General features: G+C 40.1%; 1 protein-coding gene across 2 annotated transcripts; it reads left to right on the plus strand.

Moving 5' to 3' along the window:
• On the plus strand, positions 3,310-25,479 carry SLC15A4 (solute carrier family 15 member 4). Of its 2 annotated transcripts, XM_021412782.1 has the most exons (8): positions 3,310-4,011; positions 10,622-10,917; positions 11,766-11,934; positions 12,957-13,034; positions 13,677-13,845; positions 17,098-17,253; positions 21,628-21,786; positions 24,077-25,479. In XM_021412782.1, the coding sequence occupies exons 1-8, from the start codon at positions 3,325-3,327 to the stop codon at positions 24,223-24,225; spliced, it is 1,863 nt and encodes a 620-aa protein (XP_021268457.1). In that variant the 5' UTR covers positions 3,310-3,324; the 3' UTR covers positions 24,226-25,479. The 2 variants fall into 2 exon arrangements, with proteins under 2 accessions (XP_021268457.1, XP_021268458.1); XM_021412783.1 differs by lacking the exons at positions 21,628-21,786; positions 24,077-25,479 and adding an exon at positions 18,331-18,886.

Raw genomic sequence — 25,925 nt, forward strand, 5'->3', positions numbered from 1 at the left:
ATCCTGAGCTCAGGACCAAGAAAGCCACATCCCAAACTATCAAGCAAGCACTCAGGACAAACCCCAACAACCAGAAACACAGTGAGCAGCCAGGTGGGGCAGCAGGCAGTAAAACTGTGGGGCCCTTGTGGCATCCCCTTGGGAGACTGATAGAGGCCAAGGGGTAGACTGCAGATACCCATTGCCTCAGACTGGATTCTGTATTTTGTAAATACACTGACAGCACACGCAGGATGTTTGTCACTGTGAGGTAGACTAGGAAAAAGGCTTGATCTAAGAGGAAGCTCACTTTTTTTGCTTGCATGTTTACAACCTAGACTGTCTCCCTGATGTCATTCACCACAGGGCCACACTAATGCGTGTTACCCCAGTGCTGCAGAAGATAGAGGAAAGCGGTCTACAAACTGCAGTTCCTGTTTACTTTGCTTTCAACTACACTTCAAGTCTTCCTGTCAGGTAAAGAGAGAAAAATACACCACTTACAGAGAAAGGTTCTTAAACTTGCTCATTTTAAAAATAGTAGTTCTTAAGATGCTTTCTGTGGGTATCTGAGGATGACAGGTATTCAGGAATTGAGGGTTTTTAGATGTACTACTTCTTGGAGTGTACTCTGGCAAATTATAAGCATTTTGGTGAGCAGACTTGGGTTTTGCTAGCTCTGCAGCATGAAGATGTGTTATATTCAACTGCCTGTACCTCACTGAGGCTCACTTGGAAATTATTCAGCACAACATCCTGCTGAGAGCATCTTCATCTTCATGCAGACTAAAAAAGTTGGCTTCTACTTAGAAGTTAAGAGCGCCAAGTCTTGCATAATTGCTCAAAATAGCACAAATGCTAATTTAAGGGTAGGCAGGATCAGGCTGTTTTCATCACCATTTTAGAAAGCATTTCTGGCTCCATGGAAATTTAGAGGATTTTTGTCAACCCACTCAGGATTCTAGCCTTGAAGTTTATTTCAATGTCAGTGGCCTACACAATGCACATTTGGGCATCTGAAAGCACCTACCACCCAAGCACAAGCTATCTCTGCTTTACAAGTCATTGCTGCCTTATTGTCAGTGTATCCAGCAGACCTGCAGCACACCACAGCGATCACATCAACCTTTGGCAGCTGCCTTTCCTCTCTTGACATTGCTACTCTGTATCCATTACCAGCACACTCTCTGTGTTTTGAAGATACACCCCAGCCCCCCCCCACAACCTAGCTCATAAAGCTATACTGCATCAAGAAAGGTTGGTAGCACCCATGCCGAACAAGAACATTATTCCTTGTTCTCACAGCTCTGTTCTGCTGTCCTAAAATTGCTCGTGTAATACAAAAGACAGTCATTTCCTAGTTGTACTGCCTAAAGCAGGATGGAATGATGCTCAGAAAGTCATGTTTAGGTTCAAAAGGAAGTTGTGGTGCTGATACTGCTATATGTAGTTGCAAAGATCTTGGACACTGTAACTTTTTTTTTTTAAACCCCTGCAAGCTCAAAACACAGACAACAGCTATCCAGTACCTTTAGTCCATAACACAAAAACAACAAAAATGCAAACATGAAAGTAGACAAGGCCTGCTCCATCAAAGAACCAAGACAAATGAGGAAACTCAAGCAGCCACCTGGGAAACAAAGAGGAAATAAAGGAAATACTCAATGAAGTCTTCACGTTTTATCACTATTTACGATAACTCTTTTTTATGCTATATAGGATTTGACTGACAAAATTAATCTACAAATCTTTGCAGCATTAAGCTTTGGTGTGTCTTCAAAGAAATGTACATGTATCTTAATGAAGAAGTTTTAGATATACTGTAGCTATGTATTCTTGTTGAGAGAAAAATTAAAAATCACATTCCTGAAGCTGTTCTTGAACAGAATTGCAGTGAAAGTATCTATTTCTCAATACCTAAAGATTGAGGTAACATTTTATAACGTGTTTTCAAACACTATGAATCACCCTTAGGTGTTTGTAACAGTTATTGGATAGTCCAGTATAAAATCTCCCCACTCGGTATGGCAAATTACAAAGGGCCTAGAACACGATAGCTGCATATACTGAAGCACACAATCATACAAAGTGTGCTTAATTACTTTGTAGTCTCTAGGAAATACTGCTAGTCTCCCTAGAAAATGTTATCACAAGCTATATGATATGCTGTACGAAGCGCAGCAAAGCTGAAATGTAATGGTTTAAATTACAGAAGGGGTTAAATTCACCAAGAGATCTCTGTTAAGCTGGGTGTGTTTTCTTCATTGCTCTTTGATGCGATATATAACTAGCTAAGAGAGCAAGTATATTTACTGAGTCATTTCTATGGCATACGTTGTTTACAAAGGCCTATCATTAAATAAAAGCATTTACTTTTACAAGCATCGCTTGCTCAATTACCAACGCTGCTCCAAAAATTTTAACTCATACCTACACGCTGGGTGCAGCTACACGGTGTCAATCGATTCACCCAGTGGGTAGCAGCTTTCCCACTTCGTGCTGGTCAGAACTGTGGCTATAAGTTCCAGCGTTGAAGAGAGTAACATACTTTCATGTCTTTACTCCGGCACACGTGATGGTGGAACAAAAGCATAATTCAGGGCCTGAACCTCGCAACAACCAATGCACATCCTCTTTAATCCCATACCTCGTGGCACTGCCATCAGGCAGCGCTCTCCACCTGTACTAACGACACTGCATTACCGCAGACAGCTCCAGTGAGGAGCTCTGCCCCAGGTGTGAGGCACACACAGCTGCGGGGTGATGGCATGCCCAGGCTGTGCATGCAAGGCACCATGACAGAGGCAGGAGCCGTATATAGCACGCAGTCACGGCTGTTCTCCAGGATGGAGATTGTATGAGGACAATCCCAGCATTCGCTTTTCCAGCTGAGAAGCGAAGTAGGAAAATAAATCGCATTTTAATTTCACTGTCCTTATCACTGGAGAAAAACCAAGGAGAAAATGAAATGAGGGCTCTAATGGGAGCCAGGGTCGAGTACGTGCAGCTAATGAAGACACACGGTTCCATTTAACACGCAAAAGGTAATTCCCAATCTGAGCTAACGCACAAAACGATGATCAAATCAATTTTCTCTGCTGCAGCCTCCGCCCGTGACATCTTTACCCTGCCGGGCACCCCCCAACGAGAGCTGCAAGGTAAAACGTGAGGAAAAAAAGCCGCCACGCTTCTACCGGTACAACCAAACGGCCCGGCCCGGCGCTCAGCAGCAGCCCAAAACCCACACCCCCAACACTCCAGCACAAACCGAGACAGCCCTGCCCCTTCCGGTGCCCCATCACCCACGTGACGGCGCGGCCGGTTGAGTGACACCGAGCTCAGCCAATGGCGCCGCGCGGTCCCCACGCGCAGGCGGGTCGCGCCGGGCCCCGCAGCCCGGCCGCGGCGAAGTTACCTCCGGGCGGGCTGGGAAGCGGTGGCTCCGCGGCCGGAGGCGCCGCCATGGAGGAGGCCGAGCCGAGCGAGCGCAGCCCTTTACTGGGCAGCGGGGAGCGCGGGCGTGCTGCGATCGGCGCCTTCCATGGGCGGCGTTTGGCTTGCGCCGCCGTGCTGCTGGCCGAGCTGCTGGAGCGGGTGGCCTTCTACGGCATCACCTCCAACCTGGTGCTGTTCCTCAACGGGCCTCCCTACGGCTGGGAGGGCGCCCAGGCCAGCCAGGCCCTGCTGCTCTTCATGGGCATCACCTACCTGGTGTCGCCGTTTGGCGGCTGGTTGGCCGACGCGCTGCTGGGCAAGTTCGGCACCATCCTGCTCAGCATGGCTCTCTACCTGCTGGGCATGCTGACCTTCCCTGTCATCGCCGCGCCGCACACCCGCCAGGGCCTTTGTGGGGACATCCCCTTGTTCCCCGTAGAGAACTGCTCCTCGCCGGCCGCCAACGCCACGCTGGTGCCGTGCTCCCAGGTGGGAGCCACCCGCTACTGCGCCGCCGCCACCTTCGTGGGACTGGTGCTGGTGGGGCTGGGCGTCGGGTCGGTCAAGGCCAACATCACCCCGTTCGGGGCAGACCAGGTCAAGTATTGCGTGGCGGCTGCCACGGTGTTTGGTGGTGCTGGTGTGGCCCAGGGGTGGGTGCTGGCTGTGCTCGGCGGGGTGGACGGCGTGCCTACTGCTTCGTGTAGGTGCTGAGCTTGGAGGGACTCGCAGCTTCCAGCCTCATCCCTGTGTAACGCAGGCTGCTGAGCTGTGCCCTGGTAGATGGGGTTCTGGAGTTTGCACAGCGCTTGATCTCTTACAGCTTCTGGCTTCTCTGTAGCCTGGGGACCTGATCTGGCTGAGGGTGTCACCACACCGAGGAGCTGGATCGGGTTCTTGGCGGCTGTGGAGTAAATTGTCAGTCATCCTACGTGGTGGAGTTCACACTTAGTTAATTTGACCTCAGAGCTCAGTCAGATGGAACACCTGATGCATGTTTTAGCTTTGACAAGGGTAGTATGGGCCTTCTGGGGCAACGGTCCAAGGCCTTTGTCATTCTACTGTGTTGACTGAAGGACAGAAAACAGGCATTGTTTAGCTGTGAGGTATTACAGCACTATACAGGTGATGGCAGGCTGATGTTGTTCCAGATGACCGGTGGGAATGTGCTCTCAGAGCAGTAAATGTATGACCTGAGCTGTTCTCATAAGGACATGTCCTGTCTGATGGTCTCACTGAGATCCAGTTCAGTCATATAATTCATGGGATCATCGCTGCAGAGCCAAGTGACCTTACAGAAAATATTTGACAGATATCTCATGGTTCAGTATAATCTGGAATGCGCTGTTACGTGTGTTTTTTGCAGTCTTATGCTAAGGTAGTATGCTGACTGTGAGGAACTCAAGTTTAATTTCTGCTTTACAAATTGAGAATTTCAGATGCTTAGATACTGAGCAGCTTTCCTAACAAAACCATTCTACATGCTGAAGAAAGGAACATACCTCCAATCCAGCTTACTGGTCCATTGAGTTCTGGCTACTGCAGCAGGCAAAAATACCATGAAATTGTTTGTAAGAAGTTAGGATCTACCACAGTCTCCTTGCCAAGTGTCCCTCTATTCTCTGTTGTGCAGTTTACATTGCTCATTCTTTGGCATTTCACGTATTATAGATTCTGGAGTTCTGGGTGAAAGGCAGTATATAAATGTAAGAGGTTATTATAGACTGGGATCATATGTCTCCAGTGTATCAGGTCTGTTTAAACCAGCACGAGCCCATCAAGTGAAATAGCTTTAATATGACTTTATCTTGTAAGGTGTTTTTCAAAACTGACTTCTTATCCTCAGGACACTTTATGACCATTAAATGTAAGAGATAAATAATGGCAGGGAGAGAGCAAAAGAAGAACCACTGCCAGTGGAAGTGTAGCCGCTTTAGCTGGAGTTTTTATGTTTATTTTTTGTCTTTTCCCTCAGGATTTCAGTGAAAGCAGTTTTTGGCAAGATGTGCAGGTAATTTCCAGTGATTTATGTGGGATGAAGCACAAGAAATATTCTTCCTGGTTCATAATCACTACTGCTCTGCTGAGGACCAAATTTTTCTCCTTCTCTTTTTCTTTAGCTTATGTGTTAAATGTGTGAAGGCATACCATTTACCTCGTGGTGCAGTTCTGGACCTTATGAGTGGCTTCTCCCCACATGGTAACGTAGCAAACTGCTGGGTACATAGATTAGATTGCTGAGAATAAAGGTACTTTTTTTCCCCCAGAAGCTGCAGACTGATCCAGCATTTGTGTCTAAATCTGAGCTGATGTTTCTCAGAATATAAGCATGTGCTTAAAAGCATGTGATGCGTATAACCTGGCAGTTTCCAGTTCCCCTTTTTGGTGGGAGTGTTTTGCAGACATTTCCTGTTCTGTGTAGCAGTTCATGACTTTTTAGAGTTGGGAAACAATATGGCTGTCCCTCGTTGTTGTGAAAGCTAATCTGAAGCCAAAAATCAGTAGTAGATGACTGGTCTGGTATTAGCTGGTAGTGTTGTTCTAATTATAGACAAATCTGGTTTGGAGTTAAGGTGATTAGAGATGCTAGTTTTATCCTGCACAATTTCTCCTTTCTGAATTGCCACCGCAGTCATTAAATATATCAGTCCCTATCTTGCCAAAAATCTTCCAGCTTTGCTACTTGAACAACAATGGTTTCAGCGCTACCAAAGACAGGGTGCTGTTGCAAGTTGCTGGTATAAGTGATTTTCAGCCTTTCTTCTGAGGAGGGATAGGAGACCCCGTATAAAGAAAGGAAGGCTGCTAACGGCAAGTTGCCTTTTTTTTTTGCTGTTATTTAACTTAGGAGATTGTGGACCTCAAACAGTCTGAAGGCAACAGTTTGAAAACCGAACTTGTGGCGTTCACGTGTACAGTACTAATTTGTTTACTTCCACAGATGGGACAGCAGTGAGAGGAAGCAGACTGGCAAGGTGGATTGATAAGTTTTAGTATGAAAACTGAAGGTTTTATGGCAGCCAAGTAGTAGTGCGTAGCTTTGTTCCAGAGCTCTCTCCAGTTGCTCTCAAACAATAACTGGTGAATCATTGTATACCTGTATACATTCCTGTCTCTTTACATAAAAGTCAGGAGAACTTGCCTAATAGAACTCCAGTATTTGGGTGGTGTCAAGTTGTAGGGACTGCTTTGGTCAGCACTTGGGTCATCTCCTAAGGTGCTGGTGCTGAAAAATGCAGGAGAGGGGCAATTGGGCAAGTGATCATCTTTCTGCTAAGTCAGAATGAGTCTGAGTAGGAACGGCAGTGGCAGCTGTGCCATGGAAGTTGCTGTCAGTCACGTAGTTTTTAATGACCGCTTTCACAGAGTGCTGTAGCTAAAGAACTAGTTATTCTTTCTCTTAGTTTGAGCTGTGTTTAACATTTTAGTCATGACTCTCAGATGCTAACCTTATATCATAAACAGGCTTAGAGTATTGCAGTGCAGGGTTACAGGGCTCTGTCCTCCACTGACAGTGGTTGTAAATAGCCTAATTATTGCACAGCTCCCATAACACAGTGTTCCAGGCACTCGGGATTCTTTAGCATGAGAACTGTGGTGGTAATTGCATCTCATCTGACCATAATCAGTCTAATATATGTTTTGTATTCAAAATTTTGGCTCTGAGAACTATTCCTTCACTGTTTTGAAATCCAATGCTGTTTAGGTCCCAATTATAACACTCAGCATGCCATATTGATTTTCTTTCTGCTTTTGGATTAGCTACATGTAAAGGGTAGTTATCAGATCTATCAAGAAAATGACCCTTTGGACAGTAGAAGTGTCAAGGTTTAGGCTAAACTTTCTTTTGGAGAAGTTGTGTTAGATGGCTTGAGAATAGCAAAGCTGTTTAATTTCCTCTTTAGAGGCCCACCTCAGTGCAGGCAGCAGTGGCAGCTGGTCAGTGATTGACAGTGCAGCTGTGACCAGAACACTTTACAGTTGCTCATTTTTTTATTATTCTTTGGGTTTGGAGTTTTTTTGTTATTACCTACATCAATTACATTGCGTGCATTAGATATTGGCTGTTGTTCATTTGGGTTGGGGTGCCTTTGAAAGAGTTTTAGTACAATGTTTTAATTCAGTGATAGGCAGTCTGCACTCCAGCCTTGATGTTTTACTCATGTTTGCATTTCACTGGTGTTAGAAGTTTGATTGAAACATTGTAAACTGAAGTATGTGCCCGTTTCCATATCTTTTTGGGCATTCCTAATAATTTAAAGCTTTCCTGCTGCGATGGGGTCAAAATCTCTTAAATGTACCTATTTTGACTTTCAGCACAGGGATATGGGACCAACTTGCAGGACAGGTTTGATCCAGGACCCACATCATTCTGGTGCCCCATGTGGGCATCGCTTTCCTGCTGCAGCTGCTGGTAGGATGTTAAGAGTGTAATGAAGCTGGTGGTGTTGATACCACAAGGACAGTGCTGCTGTGCATGAGCACCGAGGAAATTGAGCAGAGGGAAGGGTAGATTCTTCTTTCTGCTTGGATGATTGAAAATAATGCAGGCAAGCATAAGGGAAAAAAAGAATTCCTGCAACTTTGTGAAAGATGCTTGTCCTTGCTAAATGAAAATAAATTTCAATGTGTTTTTTTTTTTCTTGACCACATATTAAAATGTATCGTCTACAGTATTAGTAACAGAAGAGAGAAATAAATATTTGTTCACTCAGTGAACACTTAAGAGAACAAATCTGTCTTGTGCTGTCACACAGTCCAGGTAATAGCCAACGGGGAGAAACTTTGTGTGGCCCTCTGTAAATGTAATATAGCTGATACTTTGGGTAGACATTGCAATGTTTGAAAGGCACTACAAGGATTGCCTTTTAATTTGACTGTGTTTTCTGTTTCTTGTGAGATGTCTTTGTAGCTCTTCCACCAGCTAGTCTGGTGGGATTTTTGATGAGTTATTAATGTTCGTCAATGAAATGCCACAGTGACATTTCAGGCATGGCTGTGATGTGATTTTTAGTACATATATATATACCTTGATAAGAAAGCAGAACATGAGCTCTTTTCTTTGTGGGTCTGTGGTGTGTCTATGTTCCTTTTCGATGACGCTGTCTCAGAAAGGATATGGAGGGAAGTTCCAGGGAAGAGCTACAGACGTGGTCAGTGGTTTCTGTGCAAGGAACCATGCCAAAGTCTATAACTTCCTATAACTACCTCAGAAAAGGCAGCTGAAAGGAGGATGTAACAGCAGTTTCTGGAAATGAGCGGTGGGATAAGGCTCAGCTGGCTGCCTTCTGTTGTCTTCTGGAAGTAGGGAAAACAAGTGAGGCTAGTATGAGGCAGGTTCAACAGGGATAAATGGCGATGTTTGCAGTGTGTAATTACCTGGTGATCTCTTTGCCACAGGCTGTTATGGATTCTAAGTGCTGACCTGGGTTCAGGGGGCAGGCTGGACAAGTTTACCGGGGGGAAAATTCTACTGCTGGTCATTAAGTTGATGGAGGCTGTCCTTGGTTCAGGAAGTTTGTTAGGAGCTCTGAGTTGGAGGCTGGGATAATACTTGATAGAAAGACCATGCTGTGCTTTCCCTGTTCTTACACAGTACCACAGTTTGCTTTCATGTCTTCACTTGTCTTTGCATAGTCATGGGCAAGGTCCTTTGTAAGAGAGGATGGCAGGTCATCTCCTGGCTGTTATGTATAAGAGAACTGATACTTTATCATGAAGAAATTAAAACTTTTTGTCAAAAAGGTCGATAATTCATTGCACAAATTAGAATGCTTTCCATGATGTAATTCTTTGCTAATATCTTGCTATCATTTAGGATCTGGAAGAAATACCTAGTTTAATATACTGCTATGCTTGATGACCCTCAAGATGAGGGAATGGGTACAAAGCCGACACTGGAGAAGGGGAATTTCTAAGTTGCAGGCTCTGAGATTGTATTTGGCTTGCTAACAGACATACTTCAATTCATACTTCAGAGCCTAACAATGCTCTGAACCATGCTTAGGAATGAATGCTTTCATTTTTCTTTTGTTCAGTTTGTTTAAATTATACAGTTAGGTTTCTGCACCACTGAGAAACCTGAAGCTATAAATCAGAACTGACGATGTTAAAAATGTATTTCAAGACATAGTTTGTTTTCTGTATTGCAAACTAAACACAAACCTTTCCAAGATCTGGCAAAATGAGGAAGGGAAACTTGAAATTAGAAGTCATCAACAACTGACTCAGCAAGACCAGTGCACGGTACTTAGTCACTGGTCAGTGTTAATGGCCTTTCAGTCATAAAACAGTGACAAATATGGTGTTAGGGATTCTACAGACAAGTTGATCTTTTTAAATGTATTTCACATTTGAACTTGCATAATTTCTCTTACCTCACAACTTGTGAGTTATACTGAGTTCTTGTGATTAAGTGACAACACATGGAGTGACTTATGGTAGGCAATACAGAATAAAGAGTGATGGTAAAAACTGTACAGGATGATTCTGTAGATGTCTCTAGAGAGAGACATTTGGGAGACACTTCAAGCAGAAAAAAAACACCATGAACTGGGCTGACTTGATGGAAGGGAAAATGTTTAATGGGGTTTTTACTGCCTGAAACCTCAGGCAACTGGACTTTATTTCATTTTTTTCCTTTTAAGGTCAGAATGGCAAGTCTTCAATTTATGTTCTGATGAGAGGAATTAGGACTGTGTTAAAACTTAAATTTGGAATTTGGGCTTTAATCACCAAATAGTCATTTGAGGCTTAGAAAATGGAACGTGATTAACTGTGAGCTGTATGGAGTTGGAAGAAGCAATTGTAATACTAGCAATGGATGGATTTTTGGGTACTTGAACTTTTTTACTAAAAAGAAGTTATTTCAATTTGTGTGTGGCTGATGGGACAGTAATTTCAGTGAAGTTTGTCTAGAGAAATGACCACACGAGCTACAGTGCAGTAGATATAATAATGGCCTTTCTGGAGAAGTTATGCAGTTTAGCCTTAATGCGACTTCAGTCCAAATGCTGAACTTCTGGAAGGGCACTGACATCAAGGGATGGTTGTAGTAAGGTGCCATTACATCAAATACAATGCTAAGCTCAAAACAGTTGCATCTAAATTAAACCTAAAGTCTTCAGTGTGTTGTAGTTGATTGAATTCTAATAAACACTCTTAATTTCCTTCAGAAATTGAACAACTTGTTTTTAATTTCTTCCAGGTCAAAGATCGAGGTCCAGAAGCCACAAGAAGATTTTTTAATTGGTTTTATTGGAGCATTAATTTGGGAGCTATTCTCTCTCTGGGAGGCATTGCATACATTCAACAGAATGTGAGCTTTGTTATTGGATATAGTATCCCAACAGTTTGCATTGGGATTTCATTCATGGTTTTCTTATGTGGTCAGAGTTTCTTCATCACAAAGCCACCTGATGGTAGTGCCTTCACAGACATGTTCAAAATTCTCGCATATTCTTGTTGCTCAAGAAAAAGACACATGGAACGTTCAACTAATAGGTTTGTAACGAGCTCTTTTGTATGGTCTGACTTACAGTGAATCAGCCTAAGAATTGAAACTAATTTGTTCAGGCTAGCTGGCAGTAGGTCATATGAGAGAATACACTAGAATATAAAGCTTTGCTTCGAGAACTGATGCTGAAAAAGTTGGTTCCTGGGGATTGTATTGTGGGACCACTGGGATGAAAGAGAGATGCGTTTTGAGATCACTGGATCTCCGTGCTGCAAGGTCAAGTCCGCTGTTTTCAGCGGAATCATTGAAAGTGTAACATTAGCCAAGTCTGCTGCTTTTAAACATTAGTGAACTTCCTGCACTGCCCAGATACGTTTATGGGCACCATCTGATTTTAAAAACATTACCATCTGCATTTAATGTTTTCTTGTGAGGCTTGTTGGGTAGCTGAAATGTATACTGGCTTTTTGCTTTCAAAAGAGTTATTCCACTCAAAGAGATGACCGTGGCATATTGGTGGCTGAATGAGGTCACTGTTTCATTGTAAGATATGTGAGGTGCCTCTGCAGCAATGGGCTTTCATGTATTCACTTTGTAAGACAACTCAGTGAGTTAGAGTAACACATTTTGTGGTACTGTTACGTTCTGTATATTGCAGCCCCATTTATTTGTACATGGGGTTGAGTATGGAAAAAATGGAAATCTTTATAACAAACATCTTGCCTCGTGCTTTCACCTGCTACTGATCCATTCTGGCCTAGTTAATTTGTTGTTAAGAATAACTTATTCTGGAAATGTACGAGCTTTTTTTATAGTGAAAAATAGTGTTACAAGACAACTAATCAGGTCAGGTTTTGTTGTTATTAAACTAACCTTTCCACGTTCTTTTCAACAGTGAAGGCCAGGGAGTCCTTCAGCAACCTCGTAAGCAGAGCCTGTTTGAGATGGCTAAGCTGTCTCGTGGAGGCCCATTCAGAGAAGATAAAGTTGAAGATGTGAAAGCTCTCGTGAAGATTATCCCTGTCTTCTTGGCTTTAATACCTTACTGGACAGTGTATTTTCAAGTGAGTAGTCTCAAATGGTTGCGTACCCTTTTGCATGTGTAAAAAACATAATCTCAAACGTAAAGTCCATAACTGCCTCCTCTAACAGCTGCATTTGAAAGATCTGGGGCAGTATTGTTAAGCTGCAGTTCTGAGCTCAGGCTGTAAATCCAACTCCTCTCTGAAAATTGCCTCACAGAGCTTTTACTTGGAGGAAATACATGAAAGTTGGTTTTTAGTGGGGAGGGGATGAGCTGACTGTTCTCTCTAAGGTTTATTACAGTGACCATTTAGTAGCTGTGATTCTAGAGAAGCTGAATATTGAACAGGATTCTTCAGAACTCCAGTACTGACTGCATGACTTGTTTAATACCCATGTGTTCAATAATGTTAACTACTTTTCTTTCACATACCTAGAGCTACATCACATAATGTTCTGTTAGCAAAAATAATACTGAGTGATGGTAGCTGCTTTTGCATTTTTGCTTTGTTGGATAAAATTATGGGTGAAAGCTGTATCAACTTACCAGTATGCCAGTGTATCTAATTTCACCTTTCTTCTGGGCACTCTTCCTTATATATGAAGAATTTTCAGGCTTTTCCACTGAAATTGAGAGATGAAAAGCAGTTACTGGGAATGCTTTATAATTAAAAATGTTTAATAGCTGTACAAATTAATGTATCTTCAATACTGCACTGTTTCATCTTGCAGTTGATTCACATAGGTCAGGGTCAGTGGACTGGATTTTATTTTTAATTAATTCCTTTCTAGTTTTTCTTCCTTAGTGGGATGAATTGGGGTAGCAATTATCTGGGGGGGGAAGAACACTATAATTGCATTTCAAATCACAGGAATGATTCTTTGTGCACTTGGTAAAATTAAATTGATGGGTTAAAAACAGTTTATAATGTTCTGACAGTAGTTCTTTTTGGTTTTTAAATTAGCAATTTACTTTTGGTATAATCTTTGTTAATTATTAATAAAGTAAGAGATCTTGGTGTCAGTTGGGCTTGTCCAAATAATCTCAACTCGTCTTCCCCAGATGCAGACAACATACGTATTGCAAAGTCTTCATCTGAAAATTCCTGAAATAGCAAATGACACCAACTCGGTTCATACGGTAAGCAGGGCACAGCAAGTGAAAAGTATTTTTTTTTTCTTTAGTTGAAATGCAAAACAAATTTTGTACAAAAATTCTAGAAAGTCAATGTAACGGCTAAGGGAAATCAGCGGCCACAAACGTGGGGCATTTAAAAGCATGAACTGTATGTACTCCAGTGATTTTGGCATATGTTCTATTGTATGGAGTTCACACAGTGCATGTGAGTGCAGTGAGGTGGAGGTGAGGCATTTCAACAGTGGTGGCAGTGATGTGAAAAGCAAGCCGTGTTCTGGATGGCCACGCACAGCTGTTACACCACGAAATGAAGAGCATTTCGATCAGCTCATCTGCACAAATCAGCTAATGGTGGTGGCTATGGTGAAAAATAGGAATTTGTAGATGAGAATTTGTTCTATCAAATGGTGTTATAGTGCTCTTTCTATCTGTTGTAGTTTTCATGGAAATAAATAGGTGGCATTACTTTCAGAGTGACCTATGTGTACTGTTTAATAAATACAACAAAATATGCAAAAGAAATAATAAAAAAAACCCCTTCAATCTCAGTATTTCATGAAAAATATTTTCCCTTTTGTTTCATAGTAGAAAAAAAATCCAACCCTTAAGTATGAAATTGCTAACTTCAGTCATCTATTCTTTTAGTTTCCAGCAGCCTGGTTGACTATGTTTGATGCAGTGCTTATTCTCATCCTAATACCCTTAAAAGATAAATTAGTGGACCCTATTTTGAAGAGGAATGGCTTGCTCCCATCATCACTGAAGAGGATTGCAGTTGGAATGTTCTTTGTGATGTGTTCGGCGTTTGCTGCAGGTAAGAAAGCAACTTGAAGGTCTACCTATGTAGCTATTCAGCAATTTGAAATAAAGTTTTTGAAAGTCTTCTTGAATCTTTAATTCAAGATTATTCAAGAGTCTTTTTCATGGGGTAGCTGGAACGCAACTGCATGGATATGTTTCCTACAGTGAAGGACATTTTATTCAAAGATTACTAGACTGGTTTGAATTTTTCCCAAAAATAGGAGCATTTTTCCTGCCTGAAATAGGCTTTCAGTATACCTTTTAGAATCAACTTGTAATTTAAGATTTTCAGGGTAGAGGGTTTATGTATTTGCTTAATTAACTGCCAGCATTGCTTTCTAGTATGCTTGATTCAGGACAACTATTTATCTTCAACTGTATTTTCATAACAGATGCCTTATCTTCACTGATCAGTGCTTGGCTTTCCTCAACAACGTGTTTAGATTTGGATTTGAGGCCTTTAGTGCTCCTAGTATAAACTTCATTATGTTATGGAAGTGCATGCTCTCTGATTTATTACCTGTTTATCTTGAAGTTGAACATTTATTTATCCTGAAAAACAAAGAGGCGCAGAAATTAAGTATGCTCCTTCATGCAGCCTGACTTTTGAGTTTAAAAGAATTGAATTTCTACCTAAAATCCTTTCCCTTTATCTGAAATAATAAAGTTAAGTTATTGCTGAACAAGAGTTTCTTCCCACTATGTTTTTTTTTTTCTCCCTTACCTTAATGTTCCCTAATGTTTGGGAATTACTGTAGTGTAAAATAGCTTAGCTATAGCATGAAAGGAAAAAGATGGCATCTCTGTTCAAATCGTAAATCAGCTGCTTTTGAGATGATTTAAAGCTGTTCAGCACTGCTGATGTGGAACTGAACATCTCTGAGCAATGCTTCATAGAATGAACAGCCTTCACCCAGCATCACTGTAATGAACATATTGATAAAGCATTATAGCATTAAATAAATTAATTTTAGCAGTTGTAATCTCCTATATTTTAGAGAAAGGGACACTTTATATGGCTATTAAGATTTCTTTCAATGAGAGAGTTAATTACCTTATTAGGCGAAGGTCACTTTGTATGTGGGCAAGTAAAGTTCTTTTACAAAGTCATTTAAACTTAAAATAGGAATGTTTCTCTTATTCCATGTTACACAGGACACTGCTACCAGCAAAATAAGGTGATGTAAAACAGTTAAATGTCAGCTCTTTAAATAGAACCTGCTGGCTCACATAGAACTGAACTCAAAAACACCAATATCTGTATTAGTACTGGGGGGGCTGAAGCATGGATTGCTAAGGTGGGGAATGATTTCATGTAGCAGAGTTCTTAATTTCAAATGCCTTCTGTTCTGTTCATCTACAAATGTGATGCATGATTTTGTTGCTTTGATTACCTGCAATCTGGGTGGAAAGTTGAACCTTTTGGAATAGTTTAGCATCCTTTCATCATAATGTGAATTTGAGTGCTTCCATTGTGGCAGCTTTGAGGCACAGGGAACTCGGTTTGTGTTTAATGTGGGGAAAAGCTTCTGTTGTTTTTCTTGTTTCATAAAAATTTTTATTTTCTCATTAAATTGAATTTATAGAAGCCGTATTTTAATGTTTCTAAAATACAACAGAGCTTCCCAGAGTTTCTGCCTTAGAGGAAATGATTACAATTTTGAACACGTGAGGATGTTAATATCCTAGCTTGAAGTCTTGCAAAAGTATATTAATTGTTTGGGCCATGTTCCCATTTTAACGTGCTTGTCTAACTGGCATTAGTTGTGAACAATATTTAGGCTTCCTATTAGATGGTTAGATTATTTAAAATATCTTACAATCTGTGTGAGAATACAGCTGCTGGGACATAGCGAACGTTGGCTGCGCTTCATGCATTTTGTCGTAAATTCTGAGCAGCAGGATCTGAGGTTCTTCAGCTGGAAAATCTACTTCGTTCATAGAGTTTAAACAATTATTTCTAGAATTTAAGATTCTTTTAACTACAAATAATGTAAGATTAGACTTGAAGCTTGCCTCTCAAAGACTAAGAAAAAATCAGTGGATTCTAGATTCTGAAGTACTCAGCTTTTGAAGACTTATGGCAGTTTACTGTAATGTAGTTATGCTCCTGTGTCACTAAACACCTAAACTTGCTTATGATGTGAAGAATGTCAAACATGTTAAGGATCACTAGCTGCTTTGACGAACAATAATTTAGTGCTGAGTATATATGAAGGAAATTATGCACGAGTTCTTTGCTGACTCTGCTTCTTTGTTAATGTTTTAAGTTCCATTCTAAACTGTTTGTCAGCTATATTAAAAACAAAGCATAAAGATATCCATCTTTATTTTAATTACTTCATCTTCTCATGATTCAGAGGGCACTGAGTTAAATGAAGAGCTAAAGAAAGATACTTTTAAAAAAGGTGCTGAAGCGATCACCTGAAAAGAAATGAGGCAGGCAGAGACAATGTGGTGGCCCAGCACTAAGAGGTACTGAGTTCAGAACAGTCTTTCCCTGAAAAATAGATGTTATGAAGGAGATCACTCTTTACTAAAAATATTTCTGATCTAATGAGGTAGTGACAACTTTCCCTCTATAGCCCTGTGTTTCAGAACAGTAAACTGTGTGTTGCTGTACAATGGTCCCTGCTGGATTATCTGATCATCACATTCTCAATTGTTGTGTTGAACAAGCTAAGAATTGCTTTATTTTACACTATGATGTCTGGTTTTTTCATTCTGCATGAAGCACTTCCTATACAATACACAGCTTGTTCAAGCCCTTGGCATGAGAAATATTATATAAATGTCATATTCACAGAATGCTTTCATAGTTTTTATAGCACTAGTGTACCCATTTTAATAAGCAAAATGGTTCCAGGCTTACCAGCACCATTCAGTACTGCAAAGTTGTTGTTTACGAACATGTCTTTAAAAAAGAAAAGCAATGGCAAAAAAGCACATGTCCCCCAAAAAAGAACCAAACCACATTTTGTGTGAGAAAGCTCTTAGCTAATCCATCTGGCAAAATGTTCAGTATTTTCATAATTATTGCTACTGAGTAAGAGCGTAACTGCTGCAATTCTGTGGCGGAGAAACTGTGTTCCTTGAAGTAACAATAATAAGAGTGGTCTGCAGTGATTTCTATTTGGAAAAGGAAATACATATTCCTATTTCATACATTGTAATCATCATGCAGGACTGAATTATAATTTAATTCTTAATTCTTCTTAATTCTTAAGAAATAGTATTTTTTTTTTTCCTTTCCCACTCCGTGTAGGAATTCTGGAAAGCAACAGACTGAAAATTGTAAAGGTTAAAACAATCAATCAGACCATTGGAAATGTTACGTACCATGCTGCAGATCTGCCAATATGGTGGCAGATTCCTCAGTACGTGCTCATCGGATTCAGTGAAATATTTGCAAGTATAGCAGGTAAGAGACTCTGTGTGTCTGAGAGCTGCTTTCTTCTCTATCACAAATGATGGGTTCTCAGCGAATATTTCCTTCTTGAATCGTTAGAAATGAACACTGACGGCCTCAAATGGAATATTATGCAGTATAACTTAATTGCTTGCTCTTCCATTGTATGTTGTTTTTCACATTTGAAAACTGGCTTCATAAGAAGTCTTTCCAAAACTGAGTTTCAGGCAGAGCAGCATTTGAATGTTTGCCTGCTATGCAGTTAGCATGGGATATTTGCAAGCCCTAATGGCAAACAAGATAGTCTTTCAACAGTGTATTTTAAAGAATAATTTTAATGCTGTATTATGTCCTCTGAATCCTTCTGTGAGTTGCAAGTAACATTTGTTTATTAACGTTTTTGCTTAGATACTGAGCTCACAATTCAGATTGTCAATTAGTATGTGCAGTCTTCCTTTCCAAGGGCAAAAAGGAAGGAAAGAAACCAACCAATTTTTATCAAGATTTATTGCCAGTTTAAATTCATGTTGTTTGAGTTTTTACATCTGTATGATAAGAAAAGTTATGTGACACTAAATATAAACTAGTTTGTTTGTTTTAAATTAAGCTGAAAGTGAAATGGGAGGAGAGGGTGAATAGGAGTATAAAATCTTATTGTCTGACCTGTTTCATGTATGCACAGGGCTAGTTAGCACAAAGAAAGCACAGCCAGTTTATCTGTTGTCACTGATATGGCTAATGCTGCTGTATTGTGATTAGACAACATGGTATTGTGAATCTCTTAGCACAGTGTTTATGCACCTAGTGCTTGGGAAAAACGCTTACTAACAAACTTTCATGATCATGTATTAGTTATTTTGATGCTACTTCAGTAGAATTGCAGAGCTACCTGGTGTAATACATTGGAAGCTCCAGTGACTTTATTTTAAAATCTCATGTTACCTGCTTAACTATAGTTACTTATTAATGTGTTGCAATGCTGTTTCAGAATATTGAACTTTGAAGATCATCTGTTCAAACTGGCTTTATACATAGTTCTTTCCCTTAGGTTGCTTAGAACAGAGTTTCCTGCTTTCATTTTCCCTGTAGGTGGTCACTTTCATTCCTCACATTGGGCAAGCACAGCGAGTAAAACAAGATTCCCCGATTCTGTAAGGTCTTGCTGGCGGTAGCCCCAGCTGTCACATGTTCTGTGGAGCAGAGAACTTCTACTCGATCAGGTTTCTAGTTATGTGTGGTTGACTGTCATCACAGCTGTTGGGAAATGAAGCAAAGTGCCTGAGTTTCTTTGTAAGGAGAAAAAAATGTGGCTTTCAGGGGTTGGGTTCTTTTTTCCTTTTTCTTCTTCTGAAACAGCTTTATGTGTTTATCTGCACAGGTACTAGGTTTCTGGTCAGTTTTTTTCTGACTTTGTAAAAACTGCTGCAACATATTTCAAACTGAGCACATTTGGAAATTGCATCAAAGGCCATCTTCATTTTAACTCCTCTGGCCCTTGCTGTGCCCTACGTGGGGCAGGATGGCACGTCTCAGCTTGTCTTCATGCTCCACGCTGATGTGTAGGCAAGTCCTCCATTTGCTGCAGCACTAGGAAGGTGTAGGGAGAGTTCACTATCTATAAAGCACACCAAGACCTCAGATGCTGAATGCCATAGATTCTTAAATGGAAAGTTTGATTTGGTAGCACAGTGTGTATCTTCTGCTAGAAAATACAGCTGCATTGCCACTGCTGTCCTGTATTACAGTGCATTTCAGCATGGGTGAGCAGTATCCATCACAAATCCAAAATAGGGCAACCTGAAGATGGAAGTCATGCTTAATCAAGTTACTTACAGCAACTGAGGCTATATTTAGCTTTTTTAATCAAAAGAGTAAATTCCTTTAGCTTTAGTTACAACTTTAGGGACCATGCCAATTAAATCTGAGCTCAGATAAACAGATGACTCATTGGAAATGCCAGTGTTCATGCAAACATAAATACATTTCTTATCTTACGCATTGTTGTTTCTCCCTCTTACCAGTCTGCTACTAGTTGAGCTCCAATTTACAGGTTGGTTTGGTGGTGTTTCTGGGTTGTTTTTTTTTTTGACCTCTTTAGTGAGTTTCTTTGTGGGAAGCAAAGCCTTTAAGGCTTACATTAGTCTTATGTGAATACCCTGCTGTTCTTCTGCACTTGCTGCATCTGTATCAACAACTTTGCAACTTCAAAAACTGTTAGTTTGTCAGTGTTGAAAAAAAATGCAAATGCTTCTCTTTGAACCAGAAATTCCTTGCAGATCTTAATTGCTTTTGTACTACACTTTCATTTGGCTTGTTTTACAGAGCTTTTTTCCCCTGCCTTCTGATTGTTATCTAAACTGAATTCCCAGTATCTTTAAGAAAGCCCCTCAAGACTTTAATAGAATGTGCTTTACCAATTTGATACTAAAAGTTGATAAAAGCATCTGTTCTGCTATCTTTAAAAAAAAAAAAAAACCACAAAACTGAACTGCTAATGGTCACAAACTATTGTGATTTGAAGATGTTTACTGTGAATAAAAGGGACTAAATATCATAAGAGCAGACACATAGGTTTGGTAGTTGTTGGTTTTTTGTTTACTGTAACACTAAGCATATTCTTATTAAGTCACAGTAGTTACACTTGATTTGCTTTTAAAAGATGACACACGTTGCATTAATGTTTTGTATTATTCTGTCAGTCCTCTTAAAGCACTCTTATTTAGCTGGGAATCATCATCTCACCTGACAACACCAACTAGAGGGTTTAATATCAAAAGTGATTGTTTGAGCTAGCATGAAATTGTTATCAATGGCTGCCAGCAGGCAAGAGCATCTCTGAAGGCAAAGGAAAGATTTTGTATTCTTCATGCTAGATTAAATTCTAGGTTTGTTGGAAACATTATTCAAGTTTAAAGATTTTTTTTTTCCCCAAAAAGGGATAGTGTTGTACACGTTCTGGTTTTTTGTTTTGTTTTGAGAGTTAAGATTTTTTCCAGCAACCCAGTCTGTCTGTGCAGTGAACAAGGGAAGAAATGGCCTGTTCTCTTCCACATGATGCTCTTGAGCTTAACTTGCACAGTGTACACAGAAGGCTGGGGACCAAAATACCAATGATACTCCTAAGACTTGTAGCAACCACAATAACAACAGGTAGAAGAACAGGTTGTTGTATCCCAAGTGTAGTCTGCTTGTTTTGTTTTGTTTTTTTTTTGTCAGATTGGCCAGGTAAATTGTTCTCAAAAAGTCGGCATTGTTATACTAGTGGCAAAAAGAAAATTGAGTTAAATACAAGGTTTTTGTGACTCTCTCCTTCTCTGTAGCAATTCTCTCATTGTGGTTTGAATTTACAGGAACTTACACAGCTGAGTTGCACAAAGGACGTTTCGGTTCCCTCTAGAATCACAGACAGGTTGCTGTTGAGCCATTCAAATGTATTTTGCAAAGGAAAAGAGAAGTAGTGTGTTGGTTATCAGAGATTTCTCAGGTGGCAGTGCAGAATGCTGTTAGACCAGTAAGCGAGAACATGTAGTTCTGTTTCTCTTAGATGAGCAAAGTTGCTCCCTTGCATCATGGAAATTGACCTGCTGTGCTTGAAGTGTTAAGCCCTTTCTTGAAAATAAATGCCAGTGTCTATCAATTAACCTCTGTCTGGAGTAGCAAAAGTTAAATCCCAATAATGGCAAAAATAAGCATACACTTATTATCTGAGACACAAGATTTGTGCCATTTTCAGGTCTATAATGCTAACTTTGGCAAGAAAAGTGCTAAATGAGGTAGGGGATTCTTTCATTAATTTCAGTATGATGTAGCTTGTTTTGAAACAAGCCCTTCACCTGTCAGAAGCAGCTCTGTGATTTGACTCTCTCTTGTGAATAATCCCTTTTGACAGGAGTATTGCTCTAAAAAAGAGTTAATCATGGGCGTTAATCTTTGCAAGGCAGAATGTTAACCTGTGTCCTGTTGGTATTCAATTTCATTAGCAGAGATTGTTTTCAAACTGATGTTACTGGATTGGGTTTTTTTTCCTTGGTTTTCTTCGTTGAAATTGGAATAAGTCTAGTTTGAAGTTGAATTCCCATTTCTGCAAGCCTTAAAAAGAACATGCATGCAAGGAATGGGCTCAGTGTTCTAAATCAAAGTTAAGTTGCAAAGTAAAATTGCAAATAGTTGATATCTAACAGGGTTCATAAAACAATTAGAGGAGACTGGGAAATAGTAGGGATTCACTACTACAGTCTCCCTTGTCTTCCAAAATCTGAGGCTAGTTTTAGATATTTAACATACCAGAAATAGTATACATCTGCAACTTCTGTAACACTAAACAGGAACAAATTACTATGGTTTCTTAGATCTCTCAATAATATACTTTTTTTTTTTTAAATACAGGTCTAGAATTTGCATATTCAGCTGCTCCCAAATCTATGCAGAGTGCTATTATGGGGCTGTTTTTTTTCTTTTCGGGGATTGGATCATTTGTTGGATCTGGATTGCTGGCACTGGTGTCTATTAAAGAAATTGGCTGGATGAGTAATCACACTGATTTTGGTAAGTTATTTTTAGCTTATTCATAGTCTGTGAAGTCAAACGCTTTCTTCAGAAACATTTAAGCATCAAGCATGTGGAACTGCTGAATCTTAACACTTTGAAAATATAAACTTGTCTGCTGTTACATTAAGGACTACGTTTCATCTTGCATATGGGTCTGAACTAATGTGACAGTGCAACACGATACATTGTCCTCAGGAAAGCACAGGAAACACACATTTAGTATTTTGCCTGAGTGCGTAAAGTACTGAAATTACTTTCTGGAGATTTGGGGAATAAAATATACCCACATCTTTCTTAGTGATTATTCAGCTTCTTAGTTTCAAGAGTCTTTGTGGCAATTACCGTGAGTTAACTTTTCCATTTCTGTCTGCTAGCCGTGTTTACTCTTTTCAAGTCCAGTGGAACTTTTGCTTTGTGTGGCCTGTTGAAGTTAAAAATAATTATTGGCACCGGTAGGTGGCACCTTGGGAATTTCAGAAAATCACGCCATCATCAATGGTTTAATTAGTTCCAACAGAAGGAGCACGAAAAGTCTTCAGAATGTATGCCAGGCCTTCTGTGTATAAATGGCTCAAACTTGCTTTAAAATCGGTGCGAGAGAATTTTCCGTTTGATTTGGTTTTACCAAAAAGTAACGCTTTCTGGAAGTCATCCTTGTTTGATAAGGTGTTCTTGGGAAAAATTGCAAAAGGTGACGAGTAGCGTTGGCTTTATGCAAGTGTCCTCGCCAAGTGGAAGTTTAATCGCATGTCTGGCTCAAGGTTGAAGCACTCAGAGGGTGGATTTTATTGGTAGCATATTCTATTGGTACTACTTCCACTGTTTATATCAGGGGAGTAAACAGATCTTCCTCTTCTGCTGTTTCATTTGGTCTAACGCTATTGAAAGCTGTTACCAAATTCACGTACAGAGTTTACTTAGGCCTTCAAGAGCAGGAATTGTAAGAAGACTTCATTGAATGAAAGACTTCCAATTTTTTTAATCAGCTGCTACCTAACAACTATAGGCATGTGCACCAAGTTTATGCTATTTGAGCCGACTCACTGTGTCATTTGAAGTAACAACCTGCCTCCAAAATCTCCTGGCAAAGTTTATTCCCTGCTGGCACATCAGTGTTGATTGCTGCCTTGGAAATGGCTGTTATTTCTCTGATACAAACCTGGAGGTTTCATAGATTTAATATCCCATCTCATGAAGGATAATTACTACTTTTTAACCACATCTGCTCTTGAAGTGGAGATTCGCATGTATATTGTATTTTAAATGTCAAGGAAAGACTTGGTTTAATTTTATTGCATTCTACTAGAAATTCGTTTAATTGAATCATAAGTTTCAGTAATTAAAGTAATTTAATCAGAACATTTATAGGCACGCTGCATGAACAGCTTGTTAGGATGGATCTACACTTCAGTATTTTTACACCTTCTAACCTTTTTGATAATCTTAATGGTCTCATTGGCTGTGGCTCATGTGGCATGTTGGAAACGAGCCACGATATATTTGTTCTGGAAGTACAGCAATAGTGGATATTTCTTAATAGAGGAATAATGTTTTAGCAGTGAGCTTTCTTAATTTAACATTAATTAATGTGCGATAAATCACTCATTTATAACAACTCTGAGGGAGTGTCAAAGGTGAATAGAACCAAAAGGAACCAGGTATCATTTGATGAATTCTTCACTTTGCTCCAAAAGAGGGCTGAGAAAACTGCTGCCAAGCTCCTTCCGTCGTACCGTTCATTTTTTGATTCTTTTTATTTTCGTTAGAAGTGAGCTGTCTCCTGGAAAAATTGATGTGATTTCTATTACTTACATATATAGAAGTAATCATTGAGATTTTCAGCTGTTTTATTTGGGGTCAGCAAAGCACTGCAGTTTTGCAGAATGAGATCTCAAATGAAGGGGGAAGAAGGGAAGATTATTAAAGTTTTAAAATTGTTCTGACTCTGGTGAAGATGCCTGTTGCTACGTGTGTACTCTCCTTGTTTGCACAAAGTTCTTAAAGCGGCAGGACTAGCTTCCTGTCATTCTTTTCAGAAGAGAAATAATGCAGTAAGTCTTCCTGCTCCCTCAGAGACATTACATGCTTTAAGGCACCCAAGCACAAAAGAAAGATGAAGAGTGTTTGCCTCTGAAGCTCCATCTTTTGTCCTGCATGATTATGCTCTCAGGTGGAGAGGTGTTTAGGTTTGGTCTTGCCCACGTTATCCAAGCTGGTAGGGATTGACATTTTCACTTGTATATTCTTTATTAATATTTATTTTTTCCTCCCTATTTTTTTTTTCTAGGTAACATTAATGGCTGCCAATTAAATTATTACTTTTTTTTACTGGCTGCCATCCAAGGAGCAACCCTCTTGCTTTTCCTTATTGTTTCTGTGAAATATGATCATCAAAAATCAAAGATTAATGACGTAGCTGCCAATGGGAGGATCTGATGTCTGTTACAGAGCAGACTATTACAGCAGCGTGTGCTGAGCCTGTGAGATCTTACGTTTTCTCCAGAGAGACTCTTATTAGACTTGCATGTTACAAGAGTTCTCGCCCCTGCCCCTCTCGTGTAACGTAGGTAAGTGCCTTATGTTGGTGGGGCTCATTTCTTGCACTATGTCCTAGCAGAGGACAAACACAAATCTTGGAAGCGTATTCACTCTAGGCATTCAAGTTGCTCTTTGTAATCATGTGATGTTTACTAAACTCTTGAAAGCTGGGACTTATACTTGGGAATTGAGTGCAGCGAGTCACGTGTGGCATGGATTAGCCCCGAATGAAAAACTCTGCTAAGTGAAACACAGTGGATCTACAGAAACACTCAGCTGTCTCAAGCCCACACCTCTGAGGATGCATAGGAAAGAAAACATTTCACAGGAACCTGAAGTAGCGGTTGCAAGAAGAAACATAAACCACAAGAGTCAGTTTTCTGGGAGAAGCAGGGACAAATGAAGCTGCAGATCAGCTGTAATTAAAAAAAAAACGTAATCATCTTTTGCTGGAAGTGAACTCAGCCATTAAGATCCACACTTGCAGTCAAGAGTATCCGATACTGAAGCCTGAGCTGTGTTACAGTAGCTTGTCATGCAGCTGCTCTAAGTTTTGCTGCATAGAAAACATTTGTTGGCAGTGAAATGGTTTTACTTCAGAATTGGTTTTGAGTTTGCATTGGATGTATTAGGCCAAAATGAAAATATGCATCTTCTGCCAGAGTATTGTGCAGTCTAACGCCGTTACTTCCCTAAGGAATATTTTAAATATTTGCAGAGGGGTCTGAGGTTAAATTCTCAGAAGATGAATGCGCAGTAACAATTTAGAAGCCTTTCCAGCCCGTTCCTTCAGTTCTGCGTCTTAGTTCTGGCTGCCGTGCTGCAGGGTTTGCATCTTTCAGCAACACATTCCTATAGCTGAGCAAATGGTTTCACACTTGGCCTCCTGAATTTTAATGATTTTAACAACTGATTGTGTGCAGGCTGGTATGGAAGATGATATATTGCAAGGAATAATGCGGAAAGAAAAGAAAAATTCAACTTTTTATTTACGTATTGGATTTTTATCGTTTCTTTTGTCTGCATTTATGTTGTTAAAATGTCCTTTTTTGTACACGGACATCTTTTTAATGAGTTTACAAAATAAAACAAACTTCCTTGCTGTGACTTCTGACCCTTTGTTTCTAGGTGAATAAAACTGTCCTACAACTATTCTGGTTTTTAGCCTTTATTTCCTCAACATACAGTGAAATCCTACTAAATGTCTATGTGCATTGCCATCCTATTAGTTTTGTCAGGTGATGTAAAGTACACTTACTGTCTTTGCCAGGAGAAATCAGGGGAAATAACAGAATAGAGTTCTTCTTTGAGTATGTAGTGTTTCATTTACGCAGTCCCTTCTTCCAAAGGACTGTTGCTGTTCTCAGAAACTGCCCGTTTCTTCTGGTGCTAGAAGTTGTCAGCTCTGGTGTCTGTACTTACTCCTTTTCCAGGAAGTGATCTTAACTTCACTATTCTTCTCCAGCCTCTAATATTTTTTAACAGCATTCATGAATGCCCAGTTTGATGCTGGTCTGCTCAAACCTGGTTAAACCAAGTTTAATGAAGAGTGGAGAGTAATCTGCAGATTACCTGAGAAACAAGAAGCCTAACACTGT

The sequence above is a fragment of the Numida meleagris genome, chromosome 14, assembly GCF_002078875.1.
Source record: "Numida meleagris isolate 19003 breed g44 Domestic line chromosome 14, NumMel1.0, whole genome shotgun sequence".
NCBI lineage: Eukaryota > Metazoa > Chordata > Aves > Galliformes > Numididae > Numida > Numida meleagris.